At 26.2% G+C, this 20064-nt stretch overlaps 1 protein-coding gene across 1 annotated transcript in view; it reads left to right on the plus strand.

The window, feature by feature from the left end:
* The first annotated feature begins 5511 nt into the window (after positions 1 to 5511).
* LOC100200700 (U3 small nucleolar RNA-associated protein 25 homolog) overlaps positions 5512 to 20064 on the plus strand; it is an 86078-nt gene continuing 71525 nt past the window's right edge. Inside the window, exons 1-3 of the mRNA XM_065805251.1 lie at positions 5512 to 5644; positions 18729 to 18857; positions 19814 to 19967. Of these exons, the coding sequence (XP_065661323.1) occupies positions 5537 to 5644; positions 18729 to 18857; positions 19814 to 19967 (391 nt within the window). The 5' untranslated portion in view covers positions 5512 to 5536. The remainder of the gene's footprint in view (positions 5645 to 18728; positions 18858 to 19813; positions 19968 to 20064) is intronic.

The following is a 20064-nucleotide window of genomic DNA, read 5'->3' on the forward strand; positions in this document are numbered from 1 at the left end:
TGAATAAACGTTTAGAATAACAACTTATATTAGTCAATATTGTAAACGTTCGATCGACTTTTAATAAACGTATATATTAAAAGATTTAAAGCGTAGATTTTAAATCTATAAATGTTTACGTTTAATTAAGGTCGATTAAAGGTTTACAACATTGACTAATGTAAGTCGATATTCTAAACGTTAGATCGACGTTTAGTAAACGTATATATAAAAAGTTTAAAATATATATATAAAATCAAGCGTCGATTTTTAACCAATAACACAGGTCAACAAAAAAAAATTTTTTTTCTGGTGCCGAGCAAACAATTTGTTTTTTGTATAGCATTTCTCATTTTGATTTCAAATATGCAACTCTTTTTTTACCATCAGGTCAAGTTGTAAAGATATTTAGGTTCAAATCTTAAGTATTTAGGGTAAAGTCCCTAATATTGTCGAAAAAAAAGTTATTCAAAAGTATGTTAACCTGGGTCTCAAAAGAAGCGTATTTTCATAGAAATTTTAAAAATGTTATTCATTTGTAATAAAAATAAGTATTTTGGAGAATAACATTCTGTTGATTTTTTTTTAAGAGTCTTTAGCATTTTTTCACATAATTTTTTTGTTAATAAATTTTAAGGAAAAATATTTATGTTTTCTAAAATCTCTATGAAAATACGCTTCTTTTGAGACCCAGGTTGACATACTTTTGAATAACTTTTTTTTCGACAATATTAGGGACTTTACCCTAAATACTTAAGATTTGAACCTAAATATCTTTACAACTTGACCTGATGGTAAAAAAAGAGTTACATATTTGAAATCAAAATGAGAAATGCTATACAAAAAACAAATTGTTTGCTCGGCACCAGAAAAATTTTTTTGTTGTTGTTGACCTGTGTAATAGGTCGCTAAACGTTTTATCCATTTTTCAACCGATTTCGACTAAATATTGGCCAATTCTGAACCAATTTGCGTTTACTGGGTAACAGTTAAAAAACATAAAATAACTTAGAAATAAAATATTGGGAAAGGAAAAATTATCATGTGGCACAGTGGTATGAAAAACTTGATTTTTTGCCAAAACTAAAAAAAAAAAAACCTGTAATTTTTGTTACTATTATTATTATTATTATTATAGTTATTATTATTATTATTATTGTTATTATTTTTAAACACAACATTATCAAGGTTATTCAAAAATATATGGGTTTCACATTTTTTCTTAAAAGAAAAGCCAATAACTGTATCCAAGAGCGATTAAAAATCGATGAATAATTTCTTGCAAAAATACAACATTTTTTCATTTGTGTGTAAAAGTAAAACTATATGCACATATGTATAGATTTTGAAAACAAAGTAATAGTATAGGGTTTAATTTGAAATAATAATAATTTTTTATTATTGTATACTTGCATAAATTATTTATGTTTGAAACTAGCATAAAATAAAAGTTTTTTCTTCAATTTCAACTTCTTCCTTCAGTTTAATCATATCGATCAAGTTCATGACTTGATCATGATGATTTTATTAAATCCTAATATGCATATGTTATTCACAAAAAAAATAGTTGCAGATATAATTATTTAAACCAACTTTAAAGCTCCCAAAATTTACCTAATTTATGTTATCAAAAATACTACACCTACACCTTTCAAGATGTAATTGAGAACGTGAAAGTTGTAATTAAGAAACGTAAGATGTAATTGAGAACATGAAAGATGTAATTAAGAAATGTAAGATGTAATTGAGAACATGAAAGATGTAATTAAGAAACGTAAGTTGTAATTGAGAAACTTACTTTTCTTAATTACAACCTTCACGTTCTCAATTACATCTTGAAAAGGTGTAGTGTCTCTATTTTTGTTTTGTTTCTACAAATACATGTTCAAAAACATTTTTTTTTATATAATCGTACTTGCTACCTAAACTGTTAAAATTAGTTCAAATATTCATTTTTATTTTATTTTTATAAAATATTTCATATATTTAGCAAGATGAAAAAACTTAAAAAATTATTTTAGTAAATTTAAAATTGATGTAAAATGCAAAGTCCGCCATTAAAACATATTTATAGTATATTTTGAACATCTATTATCGCTTAATAGTTCCTAAAAAAATCAGCTGCAGATAATTAAAATAAAGGAACTAATATTCATTGCAAACAATACCGTATTGACAATATATTTGTGTTGTTTTTATACCACATTTTTGATCATATCTTTGTTTTTCCATATTGTACGTATACTTTTTATATTATAGTTTTTAATTTAATCTATTGGCTTAAATATCTTTAGGTTGATTATTAAACTGAAAATTAGAATAGTAGAATTTCAAGAAAAAATATTTATGACTAATTTTAGGAATTTTCCCTTTTAATTTTTATTATTTATTATTCAAAAATATTGATGAAAAACTTGTGAAAAATAAACGGAATTCATCACCTACATTTAAAAAAAAAAATAGTTTTGACTTGGTATGAAAAAATACTTTGTGTGGAAGGGAGGCTATGCCCTTGACCCCCTCCCCACTCCCTCACTGCAGCCCATTTAAATATATATATATATATATTTATATATATATATATATATATATATATATATATATATATATATATATATATATATATATATATATATATATATATATATATATATATAAATGCGGTATAATATGAAATCACAAGGAAAAAAGTGTTGACTGGCCACTTTGCGAAATCTAAGCAACAAAACATTTAAAACGAAAACTGTTTTCAGGTTTGGATTCAGCATTATCGAAACAGCATAAAAACATCAAAATTTTAATTTTGGTCAAAAATCGAGTTTTTCAGACCACTGCACAGTGGGCCAGTAGGTGAACAAAATGGGAAAAATTTTAGTTGTCAAATCTTTAAAACTTATATAGTTTTAGTATCTATATATATTAGGAGAAAATTATTGGTAGTTTATTTTTATTAAATCCTTTAGTTACCAGGACTTTGAGCATTTGAATATTGAAATTAAATACAATAAAAAAATATATAAATTAGTAATTTTGGTGACATCAACGTTGTGTGATATTTTATTTACATCTACGTTTTAAAAACTAGTACATGTAATTTTGGAGTATTTACAGATAAGAAAAACATTTGTGTGAAATAAAATTTGTCATAGCATGTTATCTCAGTTATACTTTGAAAATCACAGGTTTTAAAAAAAAGTCTTAAAGAAGTATATTTTTTGCCGCACTATAACTAATAAATTACCACAATTTGCCGCGTGCTGTCTTATATTTATTTGAGCTATATGATGCTTTAATCGAGTTTCCATTGATTGCTCGTCCCCTTAAATCCCCGTTCAGATTTTATTATTGTTTTAACTTGGTTGCTATGGTAGTTAATTTAGCATAGCAACAACCAATTTTTACATTAACGTTGTTTTTACAGTATTTTATATGCGCTAAGTACACAATATTGGGTGTATGTATTAAAATAAGATTCACAATTCTTATGAGGTTAATTTTTTTTTTTTGCTATGGATACCTTACTTGCATAGCAACAATAATTTCGGTAGTTTTTGCTATGGATACCTTGCATAGCATAGCAACAATAATTTCGGTAGTTGTTTGTAATTCAATTACTAACACTAACAGTGATTTAATTACTTTTATTTTTAATTACTAAACTTTGTAGTAACTTAATTACTAACAAGAATAAGTACGCTACGCGGCATATATATTATAATATTAAACTTTTAAATACAAAATATTTGTTAGAAGAGTTATTTAGATATGGTTGATTAAACTTTGACTTTCAAAATTTTCTCCAAAAGAAAAATCTTAGTATTTCAAAACAAAATATTACTGAAGAAATTTGTTCAGCCAAAAAGTGCTGAATTTAAAGACGTTGATTTTAGGCATGCTGTTCAACGATTTGTTAACTTTTATAAAAAAAGTGGAAATGTGCAAACTATACTGTCAAAAATTTGAAAAGAAGTTTGTGAACTGGCTTATCGAACACTTAGTTGTCAGTAAAAGACAATGAACCAACTGCAAGTAAACGTGGTTTTAAAACCAGTTACATTTGATGATAGTTACATTAAATCTTAAAAACGGTGTGCATCTGGTATACTTGAATCTCATTCATCCAATGAATTATTTTTTGCTACTAGTAAAAAACTAAGAGGTGAATCTATATTTATTGCTGCCAAGGACTTTTTGAATATTTCAAATACAGATAAAGCAAGTAATGTGAGGAAGCTCAAGAGGCTAGAAATAATCAAATCTTATCGCGAAAATTTCAGCCGAAAAACAGACAGTAAAGCAACAAATACTGATCAAACCAATAGACTCTTAGTTTCCAGTGACCCTGTGTTAATCAACATCACACCTAACAAATCATAAAACATTTCCTTCCGATGTTTTACAATTATTTAAACAATCTTCAAACGATATTCTTTTTTTATAATTTTTGGTAAAATTTTATGTTGACAATGTTTTCTTCCACAATTTTTTGTTTTTATTATTGCTAAACCATTATTTACCTAAATATTTAATTGTTATTCTATACAGAAAATCCGATAAAAATTATTCAAAAATCAATTTACCCCTTTGGTAAACTAAGGAAAGTATCTGGTAACTAAGCAATATAAGCATCCATAGCAACTAAATAATAAAAATTTATCACTTTTATAAGAAACGTGATCCATATTAGAACTCATGCCAAATTGAGTGAATATAGCACTCGTAAAATATCTGCAAATAACAAAAACAGGTTGTTGCTAAGCAAAATAAAGGTATTCATAGCAACGAAATAAAAATTGTTTACCTTCATAAAAAGCGCAGACTTGATATTAGTACTCATGCTAATGTTAGTGAATATAGCCCTATTATTAAACTAGTTATGAATTTTGTCCAGTAAAAGTGAATTCTGGCCCATTGTGCACTGTGCGTGGGCATAATTATTTTTTCCTTTGCTTGTCCCGTTCCCGTAAAACCCGTGCAGGCGCGAAAAAAAGATGCTGAAGATGGTGATGATGATGATCATAATCATAAAAATCTAATAAGTAGGAGTCTATTATGCTAAGCCCTCTCATGCTAAAGTCTTAGTCCATGCGTGAATAGTTTACTTATATTTAACTGTTTAAATGAAGCACAAGTTTATATTTCTTAACAAGTAATATGGGTTATAATTAAAAAGACATAAAGTGCATTAACATTATCATTTAAAACATAAATGCGGATTCTGCTTGTATTTTATGTTATTTGTATTTTAAATTATAGTCATAACAACATTTTTGTATTAAGAGCAATTCTACAATTTAGACGTTACTACACATTTTTATAAAGTTAAATAAACTTTAACCATAATATAGTCTATATAGAATAATATTAATCTATATAGAATAATATAAAATTAATTTATTTTTATATCATAGAAATTATGTAATATAATAAAAAATTATTATATCTAAATGAGAAGAACAATTTTTTTATTCCTAATACTATTTAGAAAAATTTTTTTTAAACAAGTATTGATTTTAAATTCACTTAAAGTAAAATGTATTAGTTTAGAATAAATGAAATGAAGCGAAAAGATTTACTATCAAAAAACGAAAATTTTGGAAAAGAAAAAAAGTTTAAAAAAAATACAGAGAGAAAATCACAAAAAGAAGAATTGGAATATCAAAAGGTTTATCTAGTGTAACAATTTTGTCAAAAATGTTATATATATATATATATATATATATATATATATATATATATATATATATATATATATATATATATATATATATATATATATATATATATATATATATATATATATATATATATATATATATATATATATATAATATTAGAATAAGATATTCATTGAAATTTTTATATTTATGCATTACAATATAACGAATTTCTTCTACAAACTAAACCATAATTTGTTAATACTTTTGTATCAACAATTTGAGCTTTAGTTTGCTGGAGAAATTTTAGTTATATCATTATGTATAAATATAAAAATTTCAACTTCATCTTATATTGATGCATGCAGTAAGTGTAATTTTCAGTAGTTAGTTAAATAATTTTTATTACTAATAATAAGTAATTTTTGTTTGTCATATATGTGCCATTGTACAAACCTACAAGTAAAGTTTGCAACTTGAAATATGTAAGTTTTTTTGAGTTATTGTAATGCTTAGACCACATGACAATGCTAAACTGTAATGTGTTTGACAATGCTAAATTGGTTTAGTTGCTTTTAAAAGTCACATTTTGCTTTACAACTTTACTTTATTTATGATTGTTCAGTTTGCTATATAAATAAAACTTGTTTTGTTTTCAAATTCAAGTAAAAAAGCAAGAAAGGTTTCTTTTAATTATCGATTAATTGTTCTTATCTTGATACTCAAACTCAATTTTAAACAGACTCACAAAATTGGCACTTTGAACTTGAACAGGTTGGAAATCAATTGAATCAAAAAACATGAGAGTAAAAAAATTGTGTTGAATCAGATCTTTCCTTTCTTTCTGGAAACAAATATTCAAAAAAAAAAGCAAAAAAAAACCCCTGTGAAAAACTATTGTACTGTCTCAGAAGATAAGAAAATTTTGTGAACTTGCTCAAGAATGTTGTTCATTGTTGTCAGCATTTGTTAATTTGGAGCAGACATTATAAGAACCCAATTTGATCCCACATTTCCCACTCTTGTGAAAGATGCTAATAGACCTTAAAGAGTGCCAAAGATTTAAAGTTGAACTGGCAAAACAAACCATGTTGCATCATTTGGTTTTTATAATTAAATATTGGCAATATAGTTACATCACAAATCCTCAAAGAAACTATCTTAATGTAAATAGTTCAGTAGCGTTATATAAAACTATTATATGTAACTGAAAAATGTATAATACTATATTAAAAAGCAAAAGTGATCATAAGTGTATAAATAAGCATCATGTAGCTTATGATTTTGTTATAAAGTCCTATAAGGGATTTTCATTTCTGTGCGTAATTTTTTTCCCTTTGTTTTAGCAATTAGAAGCTGCATACTATAATGATTTTCTTTAAAATAATTTATAACAAAAATATTTTTTAGGCTACCTGAATAAATATATATATTTTGATCATTTTATATTTTTGGGTAATAATGTCACTACAGTTTGAAAATAAACAACAATTTTCAAAATGCTATACTTTAGCTATAAATAATTGATGACTACCATTTCTCATAGAAGTTATAATAAGTATGGGTTGTAGAGGTTTCACTTAAAATATTTCACTTAAAATGCTCATAAGCAATTTATTTTTATAAAAATATCTACATGAAATTAATAAATTCGCAATGAAATTAATAAATTCTGTGCATGATAATTTATGAACTGCATTTAAATGATTGCTGTAACTCTATGATACATAGTGCAATCCTGTAACTTTCTGGAAAGCTTTACTAATGTTCAAAACATTATTTTTTAAAAAGTATATACTGCTGAAACCTATATTTTCCGAGGAATTTAAGTTTAATTATCTAGTAACTAAATTTTGAGTTTTTATGTTCTGTGCATGGTTCCGCTTTAAACTTTTTTTTTTTTTTTTGTTATTTACCTCCTCAAGGCCGAGAAGGCCACTACAGATTAGGAGGCTACTTCAGGCCTTGTTACGAGATTTCGCTGCGTAGCGAAAACGGGTAACGCATTTTTAAGTAACTCAACTCAGCAAATATATTTTGCATCGTTAGAAGTTATATTGCATCACTAGCGTCTTTACAAGTACCGCATTGTAATTAAAGTTAACAAAGCCGCTGCGCGGAGAAACAAGTTGAGCGCGGTACTACCAGGGACATGGTGGGGATCGAACTCGGAACATCTCACTTATAAAGCGAGCGCTTTACCACTACACCACTACCGCATACTTAATTTATTCTTTGATAATATTACTAATGTATACCATTTTTTGCTTACAAAATATTTAAGTTGGAGATCGCCAGTTTTATTATTATGAAAATAATAGACAGAATACATACGAGTTTCCATGCATGATTTTTTGGAAATGTCCTATATTGTTAGTAGGATTTTATCTATTTTATATATATCCATTTTACCCCAATATTATTTTACCTGTATATCCGTTTACCCCATTTTAGAATTTTGTTTATTTATCAATATGGGTTAGAGAACTTATAGATAAAATTTTACGTGTTGTTACATCATGGTCCAAATAATAAATTTACATTAAATTAAAATTTACAATTAAACTTGCATAAGTAATATTACTGAAGTCTGCAGACAAAAGTTTTAAAATGTAATGTGTAAATTTTATTTGTGTAAACTGTTGGTAGTTTTCAGGTTTTAGCATTATGTATAGATCACTTACTCCATGCATATTTATTGAATATATCCATATTACCCCAACTATTCATATTACCCCACCTTACCTTATACCCTTTTCACTTAAATATATAATCGTTTTTTCAACATGTTTCCATTCGGGTATTTCATTGAAAAGCACCCATAACAAAACATCATACTTGGTCATTGAAACTGATCACTTAACTAAATAATTAATTCTAACGTTGAAAAAATTTTCTATATAATTTTAAATTCTTTTTCTTGTGTCATTATAATTTCTTTATATTTTTTTTGAAAAAATTTTCTATATCATTTTTTTAAATTCTTTTTCCTGTATCATATTAGTTTCTTTGTTTATATATATATAATTTTTTTTTATAATTTTTTTTTTTAATTTTTTCCTGTATCATAGTAGTTTCTATGTATATATATATTTTGTTGTTGTTGTTGTACGTATGGCTTTTTTGAGTACCTAAAAACTGACTATTTAATCTTTCAGTTTTTTTTCAAACAAAAATGTTTAGCTGTGTACAAATAAAGTGTATACTTCTGATAATGGATTTTTGAAAAAATCTGTTATTGCTTCTTCCAAGAAAAAATCCTTTAATGGTTCCTACAACTTTAGCAATTATTCAATTGCTGGAAAGAGCGAACTACCTACTTCGTAAATGTGATATTATGTTGTTATTTGTTAACTCAGCAGACTCTTATAAATATTTAAATCTTTCATTCCTTACTGTCTATATTTTAAAAAAATGTAAAATTTTTAAACTACAGATTCTACATCAATCAGCAAGACATCAGAGGCAGTAGCAGCTTTATACATGGCAACTGACTCATATTTGCAGACAATGTTTCTTTTAATTTGTAAAACACATTATTTAATTTATGCCTTTCTTTCCCGCCTAAATTAGATTCAGTATTATCAGTCCTAAATGCCTCAAGGCCTTTTTTCTGGAAAATTATAATTGTTCAATCTATTTCTACAAATCACTGTTATTGTATCAGTGATTTCATTAGGCAAGGTTTGTAACTCAAGTAGTTTAACTTTTATGTCATCACATTTCATGAAGTACTGGATGAATATTGGAAATATATTCATGTATTTGTGATTACTTGAATCTGTAGGAATTCCATAAAAAGGAACCTTTGTAATTCTTGCTTAATTTTCTCTAAGGAATGAGGTGCTAATTGATTTTTAATTACAGTAGTTGCTTTCGTTCATGCAGTAGTTAGCTTGCTTGCAATTTTGGAATCTGGAAACATGATGGAAGTTTAGTTGTGCAGTAATTTGAACGGAATGTTTGGTGTTTAACAGTTTTATATGCATTTATAAAATTGTTAAACACCAATTTTTATATGTGCACATGAAATATATATGCACATATAAAAATATCTTCTGAAGTATTTTGTATTATCAAAAAGACGATTTATCACTTGATAAAGACAGATCTGGAGCTGTGATTACCTGATTTAACATGATCTCTTATGCTTGGTTTGCCACAATAACTCATTGATATAAAAATGTTGCAAATGAAACAAAATAATTCATATTCATTTCCTTTTTTAATACAGGGCCACTGTTTTGTAAAATTATTAGAAAAGTGACACTTCCTTTTTGGCATGTTTGTTGAAGTACTCATATTTAAACGAGAAATTAATAAAATTATTCTGGCGCTAATAAATCAAAGAAACCAACATTAATTCACTACAGATAATAAGAATATTGTTGAGTCTTACCCATAATTTTAAGCATGTTTATATAAAAAATACTGAATTAGGAAGTAGTTGCATTGCAAAACATTGAAGTGTTTACTTAAAAGAATTTCTTTAAGTAAACACTTGCATAACAAAAAATGTCTTTTATTGTAAAAGGTGGTGCAATATGTGTGCACATCTTAATATTTTTATATATGTTCAATTAGGAGGTGACCATGGCCTCAACCCTGTCTCCAGCTAAAAATGAGACTTTTTGCAAACCCGGCCACGGCAAAAGTAAGATTTAGCAGGGGTTGATAGCCGGGATTTATTAAAAAAATTTATGGTACTTTATATATTATAATTTAATACTTACATTTACTATTTATTAAATAGTGATATATATTTATATATTTTTAAACTCTAATTTACTTCCAACAAAATTGCAAGCAATTACTAGTAAGTTATGAGTTACTTTAAAATAGAGAATAAGTTAAAATACTAGGAAATGGTTAACTGAAGACTTAAAAAGTTGTTGGTTGTATAAAAAAGGAAAACATGATGATGGGTAAGAGTTATAAGGTTTTCTTGGTGTGAAAGGAAAAAAACTGGATTAATAAAAGTTTTTATAGCATCAAGGGACAGATAAAGTAAAAGGAAGCAAATTGTTGAATAAGAAGCCAAGCAAGAATGAGTTTTGGTTTATTGTAATAGAGATGGTAGCTTGTTTGAGCATTGACCATGATAGTATTTGTAGAAAAAAGAAACAAGTACAATCTTACAACAATAAGAGAGTGGCTCGAGCTTGGCAGATAAAGCAAGTCTAACTACATTTATAATGTGCTTTTAGACTTTGTCTGAGAGTAAGAGGGTTGTTATTTGTCAATATAGGAACAGTATTGCAATATATTTTGCAACTATGGATTTCAAGTCCAGAACTGAAATCCATAAGCCAAAGCAAGCCTTAGGCTATTACAGCCTACTGCTTGCATTGGCTTATGGATTTAGTTAGGCTGCTTGTTCTAAGCAATCAAAAGTGAAGTTTTTTTGTCAACATGAGAGTATAAAATTGAGTCTTCAGGAAATAAACCCACTTTAGATGTAAAATTTTTATGAGATTGTTATTCTAAATAAGAAACAATACAGGAACAAAGATCAAAGGTAACTTTAGGGGTACCTCAAGAACTTTGTGCTACCCTCAAAGTTATTTGAATTAAAGAAGAGTGTAGGCCTTAAAGAATAAATTTAATACTGCAATTAGAAAGAAACAGTTTAATATTCTCAAAACCTTTATATAAAAAAAATAATAACAGAGTTAAGACTAATCGTAGGATAATTGGAGAGAGGTCTTAGTGTTTTCTAGAGTTTTGAAAAATTGGAACCATTTAATGTTTTTTAAAAGTGTAGCAAAAATTGAAGAGAGTTCTGGTAAACACTAATTTAAGACTATGATCGAAATCTTGTCTGGAGCGCTAATATATATCTTGTCTCTAGCAAGACAAAAAAAGGAGGCATAATCATAGACAAATTAGAAAAAAACGTTGTATCAAACAACATTTGTTAGAAAAGATTAAAGTGATTTTGGTATCAGCATGTAGAGGTAGCAGCCCTGGTCACAAAACTGACCACGGCCCTGGCTATATCTTATCAAACCCGGCCTCAGTCAAATATCAACCCTGGTCGCTTACTATGTTCAATACTGCAGGAATTTTAAATATGCCTAATAATTATAAATCTACTAAGATAAATGATCCTTTGACAGTGACACTGGGACACAGTTTAAAACCAGGACATGTCCTGGTGTCCCGAGATGTATGGCAGCCCTAAAGTAGGCAAATGTTTCAATGAGAATGAAAATTTTTCCTGCATAACAGTCTGCACTCATTAAGGCTGTTATTAAAAAATTAGGTGGTGATTCATTGTAGACTTATTAAACTGCCACAGAGTATTCTCAAATTTTTACTGAAGTTATAATTTATGAAATGCTGCCGCAAAGGAGTGCTGCTACATTGACTGAGGGTTTGGCATAGGGCAGCAATCTTTTCTTTCATTATTCTTTGATTTTTCTTTTTTTTCTGAAAACACCGTATTCTATTAAGATAGGAAAAACTTATAACATTTATAAACAACCTGGATGTATTTTGGAAAGAAAAAATATTTATAAAATATAAAACATTTTAGACTGAAACATTTTGAAAAATAGTTTAAAATATTTTCATTGTTGATGATAAACTATTTTTGTTTCACTTCGTTAACATTTTATATGATGTAAGCTATATCTTTATTTTTTACACATCTTTAGTTTCATTTCATGGTAAAATTAATAATTGCCTTTTATATACTTGATTAAATATCTTATTTTATTACTCTTTTCTTATGTTAATTAAAAGCATTCTTTGTCGAATATATTTTTTTTCTTGTTCAATTTTTTCATTAAACCTTTTTTTTTATTAAATCTTTTTAAAAAACCTCCTAAAATTTTGCTACCATTTGTGAAGTCATTGCAATGAATGACTTTATTTATGCATTTAGCAATTTAAATGAACTATAGTTATCAATAGCACATTTCTATTGAGTAATCAAGAAAACAATTAGCATTACAGGTATATATACCACACAAACAACTATACCGCATCATCGACTCTGCAACTGGCTTTACTGTAATTAGAATAAAAAACATCAAGACAAATAAAGATATTGCTGAAGCCCAAATGTTTTACACTTTCTTTGTTTGCAAGTACATACACTTTTACATTTAATAAATTTTTCTTTAGCTTCTTTTTTCTATTTAACTTCCTCTTTTACTGATAAATTTTGTTGCTTTTCTTCTTTTATCTCCTTCACTTTTGCTGCAACATCTTTTGCACATATTTTAACTGTAGACTTTAAACTGTAACTCATGTAGATGCTTTTTCAATGTTTGGTTTTACTTTTATAATTGTTAACAGATCAGCTATTTTTTCCTATTGGAGACTTCGTTCAGCCATATCTCTAATCACTGGTTGAGCCAGTTAAACTTGACTTTCTAATATCCAAAACCTTTCAAAACCTTTCAAAACCTTTTGAAAACTTTTAAAGCCTTTTACAAGTTGGAGATAAAATTCAAATGTTTTAAAACTGGTGACAATGTTTCTTCTTTTTGAATGCATGCAGCGGCTCGCTCAAATTTATCTTGTTGCATAAAATAATATTTAAGGCAAAAGGTGTTACACCAACTCTTTTTGCATTAGAAATAAGGAAGGTTTTATGTACCTATTTCTTCCATATATTGTCTAAGATAGTCATAAAACCTTCTTGATTGATTGTTTGCTTTAAGTTCAAAAGATAATTCTTAGCTTTTCTGTAATAGTGAAAATTTTTTTTATTAACCTGGTCAAGCAATTGAGTTAAGCCTGTAGTGTCCATAGAATAAATAACCAATTTTGTTTTGAAAGGAGGTACATTAAACCATTGTAACTGAATCGTGAACTTTGTCCGTCAGATAATAATACTACAGGTCTTTCTATCTTCTTCTCAGTAAGGTAATTATCAAGTTCTTGACAAGCTAACTTAAAAGTGGCATTATTTGACATCCCACTTACTGATCTTTGACAAGTAGATGACTAATTTTTTCTACAGCTACTTGTGGTACCATCTGACTTGTTATTCCAAATGAAGAGAGCAGTTTTAATAAATTCCTAAAATGTTTTTAATAAATAAGTTTTAATAAATTCATAAAATTTTTATCTTTTAAAATTGTTGTTGATTTTTAAAATGTAAAAAGTACAATATGAACCTAATTTAAAACATTGCAAGGATATCTTTAGAATCAAGCAGCTATATATAACGAATAAAGTAAAAATTGATAACACATGCAATACCTAAAAATGTTATTTTAAAATGATCAATGTTGTTTTGAGAAACCAATTTTGTGGGATTTGTGATACATAAAGTATTTCTTTTGAGACTAAGTTAGCTGCACTGTTTTTATTTAAGGCACATCAAGTAATATTAAGTCACATCTAATTTTAAGTTCATGTTCGTTGACTGCAAAGATACAACCATTTATTTAAATGCGGTTTTTGGGTTACACACACCAAAAATCTCAAAAATTCTGTTGACAATAATAACAAAAATATTCCTAAAAAAGTATTCAAACCAACTGGGAAGAACTAATTTTAAGTAACTCTACACACACTTGAAACAGTTTTTTGCAAAAGTAAAGAATAAAAAAAAATTAAAATGTGCTTTTTTTGTGGTTTTTGCAGTACATATACCTGTAGGGATCATCCTTAAATTTATTTAAAATATAGAATTAGGAGATACCTTGCTCTTTTGCGCTGCAGTTTTCATTAAACTTGAAGCACAATTTTGATTTTTGGTTTGAAACCACTGTGAGGAAACGCTTTTAAACTTCTTTGTTTAGTTTAGTAGTTGAATTTAGAATTGGTTAAATTATGGACAATCACTTAGTAATTTTTTTTAATGTCTATGTGCATTGTAAAGCATTAGGGAATAAATTACAAAAATCTTTTTAAATTAAAATTTTCTTATGTTTATTTAATTATTTTATAAAAATTTAATTATATTATATGAAAATTTAAACAGGTTTAGCTGAAAGAAAAAGTAAAAAGTGAAAGGTTAAACTGAAAGAATATCTCCAATATTATTTACATCAATTTCATCCCCATTAATTCATCTTCTTCCATGTCCTCTTGCTCTTCTGATGCATTAGATGTGATAGTTACACTTACACTAGTTACTAATTCACTTGTAGTTGACTTTGCAAAAAATTCTCTAAACGCTTTTCCAAAATTTGATGTATTTATTTTTGTTAAGGTCATATTGGCAATGAATTTTAGAAATAATTGCAGCAATTGTGTCATGTGTGATTAACAAAAATTGACAGCAAGCAAGATTTATTATAAGCAAGGGATATAAGCAAGAGATGCTTGTGAAACAGAACTAGAATCATCTGCATTTCAATGTGTGCAATCATACCATGATAACTTTTTTATTGGCTGACCAGATATCAACTTTTGCATCTTAGAAAGCTTAGAATTTAAACATTTGTTAAAAGTCTTGCAAAACATGGTACTTATGTTAGGATTAAACCCACATAGCAGTCAACGGAAAACTTTTTCAACCATAGCCAAACATTGCATCTCTTCAGCAATAAATCCCTTTAAAAGTTAAGTTTTTACTTTGCTGTAACTGAGTATTGTAAATTTTGAATAATATCAATTTGTACTGTTTTGCCTTTAATGCAACATTAAGTATTTGTTTGTTGATAATCAATTGTATATTGTTCATAATAGATAAGAATAATTAATTTCAACTTATACCAAATTAAAAATTACCTTCAAATGCTTAAAAAAATTTGATGTTGCCGCCAGCATGCCTGATAATGGCTTCGAATTACTTATACATATTGCTATTACATAATGCTGATGTTTTATTACTTTTTTTCTTATCTGGCATCAATTTTGAAAAAGTTATCCAGCTGGTAAAATTTAATTATTTTCATGATTTTCATTCACTGATTCAGAAGTTGTTTTATTTTTGAGGCTCACAGCAACTATCTTTAATTAAAAATGATTGATTCCTGTGAAATAATTTAATAATTACCCTAATGAAGCAATGGTAGACTGTAAGATGACTGCGTAAAATAAGAAAATAATTCAGAATAAATAGTGACAGAGTGATACTATGACAGTACAGTTAGTTTAGTTGTTCGTGAGCAATGTATGTGCACTGTGAATGTTTTAAGCAGTATTTGAATTACAGGTATTTTCAACAAAAAGCTATGACTGTTTTAATGTTAATTACATTGTTAGAACCATCAGCATTTTTGCCTGAAATTGATTCATGTCAAATTCTTTTGAGATAACAAGCTCAAGATTATTTAGCTTATATAACTTTCTTATGTCCATTTACAAACAATTATTAGACTCAATCATATTGTCATAAATTGAGGTAAAGTTTAATTCAATACAAATTTTTATCTAATTCAATATTATCTAATTCAATAGTTGTAAAAACAAAGTATTATGTCTGCACATAATACTTTGTTTTTACAACTATTTTTAAAGTCAGTGTTACAAGTCAGCGAGACATCTGCCAGATTATACTTGATGACATGTTACTAGTAGAAGGGTAATCATGATGATCTTGATCCCTACCAAACCTTTAGTTTTATACTATTGATTGTTCTTATAATCAGTTAATTAATTGTTGTCAGCTTTTTTTCGTCCATCGGCATCAGCATTGAACAAAACTATGCATCACTAATATATATATATATATACATACATATATATATATATATATATATATATATATATATATATATATATATATATATATATATATATATATATATATATATATATATATATATAAATATATATATTTATATATATATATTTATATATATATAATATATATATATATATATATATATATATGTATGTATGTATGTATGTATGTATGTATGTATGTATGTATGTATGTATGTATGTATGTATGTATGTATGTATGTATGTATGTATGTATATATATATATATATGTATATATATGTATGTATGTATATATATATATATATTTATTTATTAGGGTGTTAACCAGAAATAAATTTTATACAGTAATTGACAAAATTGGGAATTTGTCAAAATATTTTTCAATTTAGCTCCCCCCCCCTCTCGAATTTAAAATGTGTTTCTGGAATGCGTAGGGTCCTTTTCTTAGCTTCTTTTCTCTTCTACTCCCCTTCAGCGCTACATACATTGATTGGATAACAACAACAAAAAAAAAAAAAAATAACGTCTGTAACATTGAAGATGAAGTCAAAAAATTGAATTGGCTTCACAACAACACAACAAATTAAACTGCGATTTTCAAAGATATATCAAGAGTTATATATTTTTATATTATTTTAATCAGTGTATATTAATTATTATTAAAAATTGTATGTTTTATATTTGATTTATTTTTAATCTTAATATATCATTGTTGCTTTTATTTTAGGAGTATTCTTTTGAATATATATTTCTTTTTCACTGGTGGGCATTCGTGTAAATGGATTTCTTTTTTGATACACGAGCAAATTGAGAAAACTAAATAAATAACGCATTTTTCAAACACAAATGTATTAAATTCTGCTTGACGTCCTTTATAGACATACCTTTGCACCATCATGTAATAAATTGTGTCATCAAAAGAAATGTGTTAAAATAGAAAAAATAGAAAAGGTTTCAAAATAGTAGCTCGAAATAGTAAACGAGTAAATTTTATATTTCACATTTATTACGAGTTCAATTTTATAATTAATATTAATTTTTTTTATACATAAATGGCATAGAGAAAATAAAGTTACAATTACAAAATTTCAGCAAAAACAACAACAAATGTTGTTTAATTACAAAAGAATATTGTTGCAATGAAGAGCACCAATAAATATTTTTTCATTTATAGTCATAAAATGTGGTTCATTCAAACATTTAAATTTGCTTTTACGTTATAAATTCAAGCAAGCTGTGAATCTAGTTTTCTTGTTTTTTATATTTTTAGTACCATTTTGCTGTAATAAGAAAAACATTCTTGTTAAACTTATTTAATTTATATTTTAAATTCAAGCAAGCAGTAAAGTAAAGAAATCTATTTCCCTTATTAAATAAATTTATAATACTAATTTGTTATATTATAATTATATATTTTATATGATTATAACTTCTAATCATAAAATATTTTTTTATTTAACTTATATTTCAGAGGTGGTTTTTTGAAAAAGTTAGTCAAGAAATGATATGCCGACAAGTAAAATAAGGTTACAGTCAATGCGATCACCTAATTCAGTTGATATAAACTACCAAACAAAAAAAAGAATAAAAATAACTAAAAAACTTTCTGTAATATTCACATTAATCAAAATTTCTGACGTAAACGGTTTCTCGATATTTTGAATAAACTTTGTAGATGAAGCACATGTACTTCTTAAAGTAGAGTTAGCAGTGAGACTTATTAGTTATTTAAATTTTCAGCCAAAATGGGTAAAACTTTTAAAGAAATGGCATTTTCAAAGGTGTTAAATCAAATATATTTGTTTATTTTAGTACTTTATTTCTTGCTATTTTTTTAATATAATATTTGCTGTTGTTGGAAGGCATTACAAAGAATTAATTCCAAATTTTGAGAAATGAATTTTACAACAAGTTGCTGAAAAAATCCTTAAAGTTGCTGGGAAAATCCTAATTCTCTAGAAGTTTTTCCCAAGAGACATTTTCTCAGTTATGCAATCACGTAGTTAGTGGCGATTCTATTTCAATCATTACACAAATAATAAATTAGAATTTCTTAAGTTATTTTTCTATTAGTATTTGATGATAATTAATTTTCAATAATTTTCAGGGTTATTTCTAAATTTTAATATATGATTTAGCTAGCTTTATTTGGAGAATGGAATTTTTTAATTGGGAATCTTAATTTTATGAGGATTTGGAAATACCTTGTTTGATGGGACCCCATAGGGCTAGTTTACACACCCTATATATATATATATATATATATATATATATATATATATATATATATATATATATATATATATATATATATATATATATATATATATATATATATATATATACATATATATATATATATATTTATATATATACTAATATGCTAATTAAATTATATATTTTAATAAAAATAATTTTATTGATGTCATTATAAAAAAAAAATTTTATATGTTAAGATTGAAGCAAGCGAGAAACTACCAATCAATGAAGATAATAAGGATGATGCATTTTCTGAACTGATCAAGTCACTCAAATCCAATAAGCAAATTGTTAAGAAACTTCTCTGTTCAGAATTAAATCAAATGGTATGTTATCATATTTGTTATACTTCTATATAGTTAATAATGTAGTCAATGACAATTATTTAACCCCTTAAGTAAATAAAAAATTGTTAACTCAATACTTAGAGATTTATACAAGCTAATTACTTGCAAAGAAGCAAGTAACAAGTTAAATATATGCTTTATTTACTAATTATTTATATGTAATATAATCTACAGGTATAGATAACTTCTTCAAGCAAATGACATTCTATGAATTTCTATTACAACTACAACTTGCTATATTACATTTTGAACATTGCAATATTACTTTATTACATTTTGAACATTGAAATTACTTACAATATTAATATTACAACAACATTAATATTACAACACCTTCTTATGTTCTGAATTACAACAACATTAATATTACAACACCTTCTTATGTTCTGAATTACAACAACATTAATATTACAACACCTTCTTATGTTCTGAATTACAACAACATTAATATTACAACACCTTCTTATGTTCTGAATTACAACAACATTAATATTACAACACCTTCTTATGTTCTGAATTACAACAACATTAATATTACAACACCTTCTTATGTTCTGAATTACAACAACATTAATATTACAACACCTTCTTATGTTCTGAATTACAACAACATTAATATTACAACACCTTCTTATGTTCTGAATTACAACAACATTAATATTACAACACCTTCTTATGTTCTGAATAAAGCATTAAGTAGTGTATTGCAAATTTCTAAGACTTTAGTAGTTTTATTATAATAAGGTTTTTCTGTGATATTTGATTGTACTGTTAAAGATTACAAACCTCTTACATTTCAACATACTTTTTCCACTTTTAAAATTTTTCCACTTTTAAAACTTTCTCTGCTTAAAATTGTGTCTACTTTAAAAAATTTTCTCAGCAATATGTTTATATTTATTAATTTATAACTTGTTTAACATAATTGTTTGTAGGATGAGGTTAAAGATCTAAAGAATAGTTACTTGACAGAGATTAACGAGACAGATGATGAGGATGACAAAACAAATGATTTAAACTGTGATGAGCAAACATCTGATGAAGAAGTTGGTAGCAAACAATTATGCAATTCAAGTTTAAGATACAATGGTTAGTCATTTTATAGAAAAAATTATGTATGCACGAATTTTTACAGAAGTATTTAAAGTATGTGAAAGTTTACTATTATTAAATTACATATGTTCTT

The sequence above is a fragment of the Hydra vulgaris genome, chromosome 09 (assembly GCF_038396675.1).
Source record: "Hydra vulgaris chromosome 09, alternate assembly HydraT2T_AEP".
In the NCBI taxonomy this organism is placed as follows: Eukaryota; Metazoa; Cnidaria; class Hydrozoa; order Anthoathecata; family Hydridae; genus Hydra; species Hydra vulgaris.